This window comes from Tachysurus fulvidraco, chromosome 22 (genome assembly GCF_022655615.1).
Source record: "Tachysurus fulvidraco isolate hzauxx_2018 chromosome 22, HZAU_PFXX_2.0, whole genome shotgun sequence".
NCBI lineage: Eukaryota > Metazoa > Chordata > Actinopteri > Siluriformes > Bagridae > Tachysurus > Tachysurus fulvidraco.
Window position 1 is genome coordinate 598678 of NC_062539.1, and position 12500 is coordinate 611177.

The 12500-nt window shown below is 43.5% G+C and overlaps 1 protein-coding gene across 2 annotated transcripts in view; it reads left to right on the plus strand.

Moving 5' to 3' along the window:
- zgc:110269 (probable flap endonuclease 1 homolog) overlaps positions 1 to 12500 on the plus strand; it is a 17451-nt gene that overhangs the window by 180 nt on the left and 4771 nt on the right. For both annotated transcript variants that reach the window (XM_047806266.1, XM_047806265.1), the window contains exons 1-7: positions 1 to 3; positions 1610 to 1682; positions 2981 to 3080; positions 3175 to 3229; positions 3431 to 3492; positions 4653 to 4789; positions 12017 to 12077. The exon at positions 1 to 3 is cut by the window's left edge. In XM_047806266.1, coding sequence (XP_047662222.1) covers positions 1 to 3; positions 1610 to 1682; positions 2981 to 3080; positions 3175 to 3229; positions 3431 to 3492; positions 4653 to 4789; positions 12017 to 12077 — 491 coding nt within the window. The remainder of the gene's footprint in view (positions 4 to 1609; positions 1683 to 2980; positions 3081 to 3174; positions 3230 to 3430; positions 3493 to 4652; positions 4790 to 12016; positions 12078 to 12500) is intronic.

The following is a 12500-nucleotide window of genomic DNA, read 5'->3' on the forward strand; positions in this document are numbered from 1 at the left end:
ATGGTATGTTAGCTGAGATGCTAATCAGACTAGCTAAGCCAAACTAAGCTCCTGTAATGTAAACATGAGCTAGTTATAAGTTCAGCTGGGGTTTTAAAGGGCTTAACACTAATGTAAAGGGCTTAACACTAATGTAAAGGGCTTAACACTAATGTAAAGGGCTTAACACTAATGTAAAGGGCTTAACACTAATGTAAAGGACTTAACACTAATGTAAAGGGCTTAACACTAATGTAAAGGACTTAACACTAATGTAAAGGGCTTAACACTAATGTAAAGGGCTTAACACTAATGTAAAGGGCTTAACACTAATGTAAAGGACTTAACACTAATGTAAAGGGCTTAACACTAATGTAAAGGGCTTAACACTAATGTAAAGGGCTTAACACTAATGTAAAGGACTTAACACTAATGTAAAGGACTTAACACTAATGTAAAGGACTTAACACTAATGTAAAGGACTTAACACTAATGTAAAGGGCTTAACACTAATGTAAAGGGCTTAACACTAATGTAAAGGACTTAACACTAATGTAAAGGACTTAACACTAATGTAAAGGACTTAACACTAATGTAAAGGACTTAACACTAATGTAAAGGGCTTAACACTAATGTAAAGGACTTAACACTAATGTAAAGGACTTAACACTAATGTAAAGGGCTCAACACTAATGTAAAGGGCTTAACACTAATGTAAAGGGCTCAACACCAATGTAAAGGGCTTAACACCAATGTAAAGGGCTTAACACCAATGTAAAGGGCTTAACACCAATGTAAAGGGCTTAACACCAATGTAAAGGGCTTAACACTAATGTAAAGGGCTTAACACTAATGTAAAGGGCTTAACACTAATGTAAAGGACTTAACACTAATGTAAAGGGCTTAACACTAATGTAAAGGGCTTAACACTAATGTCAAGGACTTAACACTAATGTCAAGGGCTTAACACTAATGTAAAGGGCTTAACACTAATGTAAAGGACTTAACACTAATGTAAAGGGCTTAACACTAATGTAAAGGGCTTAACACTAATGTAAAGGGCTTAACACTAATGTCAAGGACTTAACACTAATGTCAAGGGCTTAACACTAATGTAAAGGACTTAACACTAATGTAAAGGACTTAACACTAATGTCAAGGGCTTAACACTAATGTCAAGGGCTTAACACTAATGTAAAGGGCTTAACACTAATGTAAAGGACTTAACACTAATGTAAAGGGCTTAACACTAATGTAAAGGACTTAACACCAATGTAAAGGACTTAACACTAATGTAAAGGGCTTAACACTAATGTAAAGGACTTAACACCAATGTAAAGGACTTAACACCGATGTAAAGGACTTAACACTGATGTAAAGGACTGCTGATGGATCACACATACAGTCTAGGATGGTAGTAAATAACTCACTATTGTAAAGGCCAGATCACTGAACATAATACAAACATATTAAAGTCTTTCTACAGATATGTTTTTTAAATAGTTACCTGATTGAGTTAAAAAGCTGTCCTTAAAAATCAATTACTTATTATTATTGTTGTTGTTGTTGTTGTTGTTGTTGTTATTGTTGTTATTATAATCTCTTTAATCATCATGTCTGTCTGTTTAAGGAAAAATAATCGCACTTGACACGTCCATTATTGTGAATCAGTTCCGTTCAGCTGTTCCTAATCTGAATTTAAGGTAAAGAAAAAAAAAACAACAATAATGCCTTTAAATAACAACCTTTATCACAAACAGATTTAATACTTTTAACTGATGTTTTTAGTTAAAAGTGTAAAGTATCCACGTATTGATGCAAGCGATGGATTGATATTAGGACTAAAAAAGATCAGAGTGCATTTCTACATTTTCATTTACATAATGTAAATATATTATTAGATAATAGTGTCTCTATTCATAAGTAGCGTGTTTATTATACATACAGTGTTTATTATACATACAGTGTGTATTATACATAGTGTTTATTATACATACAGTGTGTATTATACATACAGTGTGTATTATACATAGTGTTTATTATACATAGTGTTTAATATACATACCGTGTGTATTATACATACAGTGTTTATTATACATAGTGTTTATTATACATACAGTGTTTATTATACATACAGTGTGTATTATACATAGTGTTTATTATACATAGTGTTTAATATACATACCGTGTGTATTATACATACAGTGTTTATTATACATACAGTGTGTATTATACATAGTGTTTATTATATATAGTGTTTATTATACATAGTGTTTATTATACATAGTGTTTATTATACATACAGTGTGTATTATACATAGTGTTTATTATACATACAGTGTGTATTATACATACAGTGTGTATAATACATACAGTGTTTATTATACATACAGTGTGTATTATACATAGTGTTTATTATATATAGTGTTTATTATACATACAGTGTTTATTATACATAGTGTTTATTATACATAGTGTTTATTATACATACAGTGTGTATTATACATAGTGTTTATTATACATACAGTGTGTATTATACATACAGTGTGTATAATACATACAGTGTTTATTATACATACAGTGTTTATTATACATACAGTGTGTATTATACATACAGTGTTTATTATACATACAGTGTGTATTATACATACAGTGTGTATTATACATACAGTGTGAATAATACATACAGTGTTTATTATACATACAGTGTTTATTATACATACAGTGTTTATTATACATACAGTGTGTATTGTACATAGTGTTTATTATACATACAGTGTGTATTATACATAGTGTTTATTATACATACAGTGTTTATTATTCTGTAGTAAGTGGTGTAGAGTTTATTTTAGAGAAATTATTCTAAAACCTCGTGTAGTGAATAAACTTCTCTAAGCTTTGATCAGAATCTCTCATCTCCTCAGTGAGAGACAGAGAAGTCTTTCTTTATATATAAATTACACATATTGTGTGTGTGTGTGTGTGTGTGTGTGTGCTTCAGCTTGTTAGGTGTCTTCTACCGCACTCTGACCTTCCTGGAGCACGACATCAAGCCAGTGTTTGTGTTTGATGGAGATCCTCCTGAGCAGAAGAGAGCTGTGGTGAGAATCACGACTTGGTGCAGATTTACTTATAAAACACAAACATGACGAAACATTTTTCCCCTTTTTTGACTTTTTCCTTTTTATCCCTCAGCTGGAGAAAAGAGCGCAGAATGCAGGCTGGAGCAGTGCGCAGCGTTCTCACACCTGTAAGAGGATCATTATTATAATTAGGAGAACTGATTAAATTCTGACAGATTTGAAACAATGAACCTGATTAAACTTTCAGCTTGTAATGACTTAATTTTGTATTAAGTGGAAATCAGTGTGTGGCCATTGTGAGTCCTTCAGGGTTTACAGGATGTGTGTGATGGATATGATGTTAAAGATCTGCCTCTTTGTTCCCTCAGTGTCCTCTAAAACCCAGGAGTTCCTGCGTCTCCTCCAGCTCCTGGGTGTTCCTTGTGTCCAGGTAAACTCTATTAAAGCAGTGTGTGGACGTCTCTCTCTCTCTCTCTCCCAGTCTCCCCATTACTCTCTCTGACAACCCACTGAACTGTACCAGCTTAGGCACATTGTCTCCTACAGGACACGTCTACATTGTACTGAACATCGTGGACAAAGGTCTGAACATAAGGTTTGAAGTCAATGTAAACTGATGATTTTATCATTTCTGAAACTTCTGGAAGCTTGTGGTGTTTTGGGTGTGATGAGGAAGACCTCTGCTGAAAAAGAGGAAGCAGGTGACCAGGAGACAGAAAATATAAAGAAAATAAGAAAGAAAGGGAACAATATAAAGACAAACAGGACAATGGAGAGGACAGAGCAAAAACAAAGGGACATGAAGAAATCAAACAGCAGGAAAATAAGAGAAAAGACAAGTTAATTGAAAGCTTTTGAGTTTAAAGACACCAGAGATGTTAAAGATGCAGGGAAGAAGCTCATTATTACACCTTTGTGAAGGTCTCTCTCTCTCTCTCTCTCTCTCTCTCTCTCTCTCTCTCTCTCTCTCTCTCTCCCTGCCCCCCCTCTGTCACATCATTCCCTCTCTCTCTCTCTCTCTCTCTCTCTCGTCCTCACTCGATCTCTCTCTCGCTCTCAGCTATCTCTCTCTCTCACGTCTGCTCGATATCACACGCTGTCTCTCTCTCTCTCTGCTCGATCTCTCTCCTCTCATCTACTCTCTCTCACATGCTACTCGCCTCGTTTCTCTCTCTCTCTCACTCGTCTTTCTCTCTATCCCTGCTCTTTCACACCCTGCTGCTGCTCTCTCTATCTCTCTCGCTCAAATCTCTCTCTCTCTCTCTCTCTCACTCCCCCCTCTTTCTCTCTCAACCCTCATCTCTCTACGCGCCTCTCTCTACTCCTCTACTCGATCTCGTCCTATCTCTCTCTTCTTCTACACTTTCACTCTCTCTCTGCCCGCCGCTCCTCCTCCTCTTCTTCTGCCCCACTCTGTCGCCTCGCTCTCTCTCTCTCTCTCTCTCTCTCTCTCTCTCTCTCTCTCTGTCTCTCTCCCCTCCCCCCCCTCTCTCTGTCTCTCTCCCCCCCCTCTCTGTCTCTCTCTCTGCCCCCCCCCTCTCTTTCTGTCCCCCCCCCCTCTCTCCCTCTCCACCCACCCGTGTGGCTCAGGCTCCTGGTGATGCTGAGGCATGTTGTGCTCAGATGGTGAGAGGTGGAGTGGTGGACGCCGTGGCTTCAGAGGACATGGACACGCTGGCGTTTGGAGGGATGGTTCTCCTCCGTCAGCTCAATGCGAAGAAAGTGAGGTGAGGAATATGGTGAAGAAGTTCAGAAATGTGGTGCAGTGTGAACAGATCCACAACCACATGACTTTCAGTTTATTTTCCTTCCTCTCTTCATCCCTCCATCTTTTCCCTCCATTTTCTCTTCAACCATCCTTCCTTTTCATCTTACTTACGTTCTCTCTAATTCCTTCACTGTCAGGACGTCTCCTCTGACATTCCCTGCCACCTAATGATCCGGCAGTGTGTTTTTGGTCCCGTGTCTCGTTACACTCACTTTTTGTGATGTGTGTTGAGATGTGTGATGTGTGTTAATGTGTATGATGTGTGTTAATGTGTATGATGTGTGTTAATGTGTGTGATGTGTGTTAATGTGTGTGATGTGTGTTAATGTGTATGATGTGTGTTAATGTGTGTGATGTGTGTTAATGTGTGTGATGTGTGTTAATGTGTGTGATGTGTGTTAATGTGTGTGATGTGTGTTGAGGTGTGTGATGTGTGTTAATGTGTGTGATGTGTGTTGAGGTGTGTGATGTGTGTTAATGTGTGTGATGTGTGTTAATGTGTGTGATGTGTGTTGAGGTGTGTGATGTGTGTTAATGTGTGTGATGTGTGTTAATGTGTGTGATGTGTGTTAATGTGTGTGATGTGTGTTAATGTGTGTGATGTGTGTTGAGGTGTGTGATGTGTGTTAATGTGTGTGATGCGTGTTAATGTGTGTTATGTGTGTTGAGGTGTGTGATGTGTGTTAATGTGTGTGATGCGTGTTAATGTGTGTGATGTGTGTTGAGGTGTGTGATGTGTGGTGATGTGTGATGTGTTGAGATATGTGAAGATGTATAGTGATGTGTGTTAATACGTGTGATGTGTGGTGATGTGTGGTGTGTGTGTGGTGATAGATGTTGATGTGTGTTAATGTGTGTGATGTGTTATGTGTGTGATGTGCGTTAATGTGTGTGATGTGTGTGTGGTCTCACAGTGAGGTGATGTGTGTGATATGTGTGTGGTCTCACAGTGAGGTGATGTGTGTGGTGTGTGTGTGGTCTCACAGTGAGGTTATGTGTGTGATGTGTGTGGTGTGTGTGTGATATGTGTGTGGTCTCACAGTGAGGTGATGTGTGTGGTGTGTGTGTGGTCTCACAGTGAGGTGATGTGTGTGATATGTGTGTGGTCTCACAGTGAGGTGATGTGTGTGGTGTGTGTGGTCTCACAGTGAGGTGATGTGTGTGGTGTGTGTGTGGTCTCACAGTGAGGTGATGTGTGTGGTGTGTGTGGTCTCACAGTGAGGTGATGTGTGTGATATGTGTGTGGTCTCACAGTGAGGTGATGTGTGTGGTGTGTGTGATGTGTGTGGTCTCACAGTGAGGTGATGTGTGTGGTGTGTGTGTGGTCTCACAGTGAGGTGATGTGTGTGATATGTGTGTGGTCTCACAGTGAGGTGATGTGTGTGTGGTGTGTGTGATGTGTGTGTGGTCTCACAGTGAGGTGATGTGTGTGGTGTGTGTGATGTGTGTGTGGTCTCACAGTGAGGTGATGTGTGTTGATGTGTGTGACGTGTGTGATGTGTGTGTGATCTCACAGTGAGGTGATGTGTTAATGTGTGTGACGTGTGTTGATGTGTGTGTGGTCTCACAATGAGGTTATGTGTGTTGATGTGTGTGACGTGTGTTGATGTGTGTGTGGTCTCACAGTGAGGTTATGTGCGTTGATGTGTGTGATGTGTGTGATGTGTGTTTATGTGTGTGTGGTCTCACAGTGAGGTTATGTGTGTTGATGTGTGTGATGTGTGTGTGGTCTCACAGTGAGGTGATGTGTGTGGTGTGTGTGATGTGTGTGTGGTCTCACAGTGAGGTGATGTGTGTTGATGTGTGTGACGTGTGTGATGTGTGTGTGGTCTCACAGTGAGGTGATGTGTGTTGATGTGTGTGACGTGTGTGATGTGTGTGTGATCTCACAGTAAGGTGATGTGTTAATGTGTGTGACGTGTGTTGATGTGTGTGTGGTCTCACAATGAGGTTATGTGTGTTGATGTGTGTGACGTGTGTTGATGTGTGTGTGGTCTCACAGTGAGGTTATGTGCGTTGATGTGTGTGATGTGTGTGATGTGTGTTTATGTGTGTGTGGTCTCACAGTGAGGTTATGTGTGTTGATGTGTGTGATGTGTGTGTGGTCTCACAGTGAGGTGATGTGTGTGTGGTGTGTTGATGTGTGTGTGGTCTCACAGTGAGGTGATGTGTGTGTGGTGTGTTGATGTGTGTGTGGTCCCACAGTGAGATTATGTGTGTGATATGTGTGTGGTCTCACAGTGAGGTGATGTGTGTGATGTGTGTGGTCTCACAGTGAGGTGATGTGTGTGGTCTCACAGTGAGGTGATGTGTGTGATGTGTGTGTGGTCTCACAGTGAGGTGATGTGTGTGTGATGTGTGTGGTCTCACAGAGAGGTGATGTGTGTCATGTGTGTGTGGTCTCACAGTGAGGTGATGTGTGTGTGGTCTCACAGTGAGGTGATGTGTGTGTGGTCTCACAGTGAGGTTATGTGTGTTGATGTGTGTGATGTGTGTGTGGTCTCACAGTGAGGTGATGTGTGTGATGTGTGTGTGGTCTCACAGTGAGGTTATGTGTGTGATGTGTGTGTGGTGTGTGTGATGTGTGTGTGGTCCCACAGTGAGGTGATGTGTGTGGTGTGTGTGTGGTCTCACAGTGAGGCGATGTGTGTGATGTGTGTGATGTGTGTGTGGTCTCACAGTGAGGTGATGTGTGTGATGTGTGTGTCGTCTCACAGTGAGGTGATGTGTGTGATGTGTGTGTGGTCTCACAGTGTGGTGATGTGTGTGAGGTGTGTGTGTGGTCTCACAGTGTGGTGATGTGTGTGTGTGGTCTCACAGTGAGGTGATGGTGGTGGTGTGTGATGTGTGTGTGGTATCACAGTGAGGTGGTGTGTGATGTGTGTGTCGTCTCACAGTGAGGTGATGTGTGTGATGTGTGTGTGGTCTCACAGTGAGGTGATGTGTGTGTGTGGTCTCACAGTGAGGTGATGTGTGTGATGTGTGTGTGGTCTCACAGTGAGGTGATGTGTGTGTGTGGTCTCACAGTGAGGTGATGTGTGTGATGTGTGTGTGGTATCACAGTGAGGTGATGTGTGTGATGTGTGTGTGGTCTCACAGAGGTGATGTGTGTGATGTGTGTGTGGTATCACAGTGAGGTGATGTGTGTGATGTGTGTGTGGTCTCACAGTGAGGTGATGTGTGTGATGTGTGTGTGGTCTCACAGTGAGGTGATGTGTGTGGTGTGTGTGTGGTCTCACAGTGAGGCGATGTGTGTGATGTGTGTGATGTGTGTGTGGTCTCACAGTGAGGTGATGTGTGTGATGTGTGTGTCGTCTCACAGTGAGGTGATGTGTGTGATGTGTGTGTGGTCTCACAGTGAGGTGATGTGTGTGATGTGTGTGTGTGGTCTCACAGTGAGGTGATGTGTGTGTGTGGTCTCACAGTGAGGTGATGTGTGTGATGTGTGTGTGGTATCACAGTGAGGTGGTGTGTGATGTGTGTGTCGTCTCACAGTGAGGTGATGTGTGTGATGTGTGTGTGGTCTCACAGTGAGGTGATGTGTGTGTGTGGTCTCACAGTGAGGTGATGTGTGTGATGTGTGTGTGGTCTCACAGTGAGGTGATGTGTGTGTGTGGTCTCACAGTGAGGTGATGTGTGTGATGTGTGTGTGGTATCACAGTGAGGTGATGTGTGTGATGTGTGTGTGGTCTCACAGAGGTGATGTGTGTGATGTGTGTGTGGTATCACAGTGAGGTGATGTGTGTGATGTGTGTGTGGTCTCACAGTGAGGTGATGTGTCGGGTGTGCTGTGTGTGTGGTCTCTGTGTGAGGTTATGTGTGTGATGTGTGTGTGGTGTGTGTGATGTGTGTGTGGTCTCACAGTGAGGTGATGTGTGTGATATGTGTGTGGTCTCACAGTGAGGTGATGTGTGTGGTGTGTGTGATGTGTGTGATGTGTGTGTGGTCTCACAGTGAGGTGATGTGTGTGATGTGTGTGTGGTCTCACAGTGAGGTGATGTGTGTGATGTGTGTGTGGTCTCACAGTGAGGTGATGTGTGTGATGTGTGTGTGGTCTCACAGTGAGGTGATGTGTGTGATGTGTGTGTGGTCTCACAGTGAGGTGATGTGTGTGATGTGTGTGTGGTCTCACAGTGAGGTGATGTGTGTGGTCTCACAGTGAGGTGATGTGTGTGATGTGTGTGTGGTCTCACAGTGAGGTGATGTGTGTGTGATGTGTGTGGTCTCACAGAGAGGTGATGTGTGTCATGTGTGTGTGGTCTCACAGTGAGGTGATGTGTGTGTGGTCTCACAGTGAGGTGATGTGTGTGTGGTCTCACAGTGAGGTTATGTGTGTTGATGTGTGTGATGTGTGTGTGGTCTCACAGTGAGGTGATGTGTGTGATGTGTGTGTGGTCTCACAGTGAGGTTATGTGTGTGATGTGTGTGACGTGTGTTGATGTGTGTGTGGTCTCACAGTGAGGTTATGTGCGTTGATGTGTGTGATGTGTGTGATGTGTGTTTATGTGTGTGTGGTCTCACAGTGAGGTTATGTGTGTTGATGTGTGTGATGTGTGTGTGGTCTCACAGTGAGGTGATGTGTGTGTGGTGTGTTGATGTGTGTGTGGTCTCACAGTGAGGTGATGTGTGTGTGGTGTGTTGATGTGTGTGTGGTCCCACAGTGAGATTATGTGTGTGATATGTGTGTGGTCTCACAGTGAGGTGATGTGTGTGATGTGTGTGGTCTCACAGTGAGGTGATGTGTGTGGTCTCACAGTGAGGTGATGTGTGTGATGTGTGTGTGGTCTCACAGTGAGGTGATGTGTGTGTGATGTGTGTGGTCTCACAGAGAGGTGATGTGTGTCATGTGTGTGTGGTCTCACAGTGAGGTGATGTGTGTGTGGTCTCACAGTGAGGTGATGTGTGTGTGGTCTCACAGTGAGGTTATGTGTGTTGATGTGTGTGATGTGTGTGTGGTCTCACAGTGAGGTGATGTGTGTGATGTGTGTGTGGTCTCACAGTGAGGTTATGTGTGTGATGTGTGTGTGGTGTGTGTGATGTGTGTGTGGTCCCACAGTGAGGTGATGTGTGTGGTGTGTGTGTGGTCTCACAGTGAGGCGATGTGTGTGATGTGTGTGATGTGTGTGTGGTCTCACAGTGAGGTGATGTGTGTGATGTGTGTGTCGTCTCACAGTGAGGTGATGTGTGTGATGTGTGTGTGGTCTCACAGTGAGGTGATGTGTGTGATGTGTGTGTGTGGTCTCACAGTGAGGTGATGTGTGTGTGTGGTCTCACAGTGAGGTGATGTGTGTGATGTGTGTGTGGTATCACAGTGAGGTGGTGTGTGATGTGTGTGTCGTCTCACAGTGAGGTGATGTGTGTGATGTGTGTGTGGTCTCACAGTGAGGTGATGTGTGTGTGTGGTCTCACAGTGAGGTGATGTGTGTGATGTGTGTGTGGTCTCACAGTGAGGTGATGTGTTGTGTGTGGTCTCACAGTGAGGTGATGTGTGTTGTGTGTGTGTGGTATCACAGTGAGGTGATGTGTGTGATGTGTGTGTGGTCTCACAGAGGTGATGTGTGTGATGTGTGTGTGGTATCACAGTGAGGTGATGTGTGTGATGTGTGTGTGGTCTCACAGTGAGGTGATGTGTGTGATGTGTGTGTGGTCTCACAGTGAGGTGATGTGTGTGGTGTGTGTGTGGTCTCACAGTGAGGCGATGTGTGTGATGTGTGTGATGTGTGTGTGGTCTCACAGTGAGGTGATGTGTGTGATGTGTGGTGTCGTCTCACAGTGAGGTGATGTGTGTGATGTGTGTGTGGTCTCACAGTGAGGTGATGTGTGTGATGTGTGTGTGTGGTCTCACAGTGAGGTGATGTGTGTGTGTGGTCTCACAGTGAGGTGATGTGTGTGATGTGTGTGTGGTATCACAGTGAGGTGGTGTGTGATGTGTGTGTCGTCTCACAGTGAGGTGATGTGTGTGATGTGTGTGTGGTCTCACAGTGAGGTGATGTGTGTGTGTGGTCTCACAGTGAGGTGATGTGTGTGATGTGTGTGTGGTCTCACAGTGAGGTGATGTGTGTGTGTGGTCTCACAGTGAGGTGATGTGTGTGATGTGTGTGTGGTATCACAGTGAGGTGATGTGTGTGATGTGTGTGTGGTCTCACAGAGGTGATGTGTGTGATGTGTGTGTGGTATCACAGTGAGGTGATGTGTGTGATGTGTGTGTGGTCTCACAGTGAGGTGATGTGTGTGATGTGTGTGTGGTCTCACAGTGAGGTTATGTGTGTGATGTGTGTGTGGTGTGTGTGATGTGTGTGTGGTCTCACAGTGAGGTGATGTGTGTGATATGTGTGTGGTCTCACAGTGAGGTGATGTGTGTGGTGTGTGTGATGTGTGTGATGTGTGTGTGGTCTCACAGTGAGGTGATGTGTGTGATGTGTGTGTGGTCTCACAGTGAGGTGATGTGTGTGATGTGTGTGTGGTCTCACAGTGAGGTGATGTGTGTGATGTGTGTGTGGTCTCACAGTGAGGTGATGTGTGTGATGTGTGTGTGGTCTCACAGTGAGGTGATGTGTGTGATGTGTGTGTGGTCTCACAGTGAGGTGATGTGTGTGTGGTCTCACAGTGAGGTGATGTGTGTGATGTGTGTGTGGTCTCACAGTGAGGTGATGTGTGTGATGTGTGTGTGGTCTCACAGTGAGGTTATGTGTGTGATGTGTGTGTGGTGTGTGTGATGTGTGTGTGGTCCCACAGTGAGGTGATGTGTGTGGTGTGTGTGTGGTCTCACAGTGAGGTGATGTGTGTGATGTGTGTGTGGTCTCACAGTGAGGTGGTGTGTGATGTGTGTGTCGTCTCACAGTGAGGTGATGTGTGTGATGTGTGTGTGGTCTCACAGTGAGGTGATGTGTGATGTGTGTGTGGTCTCACAGTGAGGTGATGTGTGTGTGGTCTCACAGTGAGGTGATGTGTGTGATGTGTGTGTGGTATCACAGTGAGGTGATGTGTGTGATGTGTGTGTGGTCTCACAGTGAGGTGATGTGTGTGATGTGTGTGTGGTCTCACAGTGAGGTGATGTGTGTGATGTGTGTGTGGTATCACAGTGAGGTGATGTGTGTGATGTGTGTGTGGTCTCACAGTGAGGTGATGTGTGTGGTGTGTGTGGTCTCACAGTGAGGTGATGTGTGTGATGTGTGTGGTCTCACAGTGAGGTGATGGAGTTCTCTCTGACAAAGTTACTGGAAACCCTACAGCTGACACAGAAAGAGGTAAATCATTTCTTCTGGCTGTTCTGCAACCTTTTACACAGAATAGGTCTATTGGTCCTGCAAGATTAACACAGTTTATCATACAGATTAACACAGTTTAACATACAGATTAACACAGTTTAACATACAGATTAACATAGATTAACACACAGATTAGCACACAGTTTAACACACAATTTAACACAGTTCAACACACAGATTAACACAGATTAACACACAATTTAACACAGATTAACACACAGTTTAACACACAGATTAACACACAATTTAACACAGTTTAACACACAGTTTAACACAGATTAACACACAGATTAACACAGTTTAACACACAGATTAACACAGATTAACACACAGTTTAACACAGATTATCACACAGATTAACACAGTTTAACACACAGATTAACACACAGATTAACACAGTTT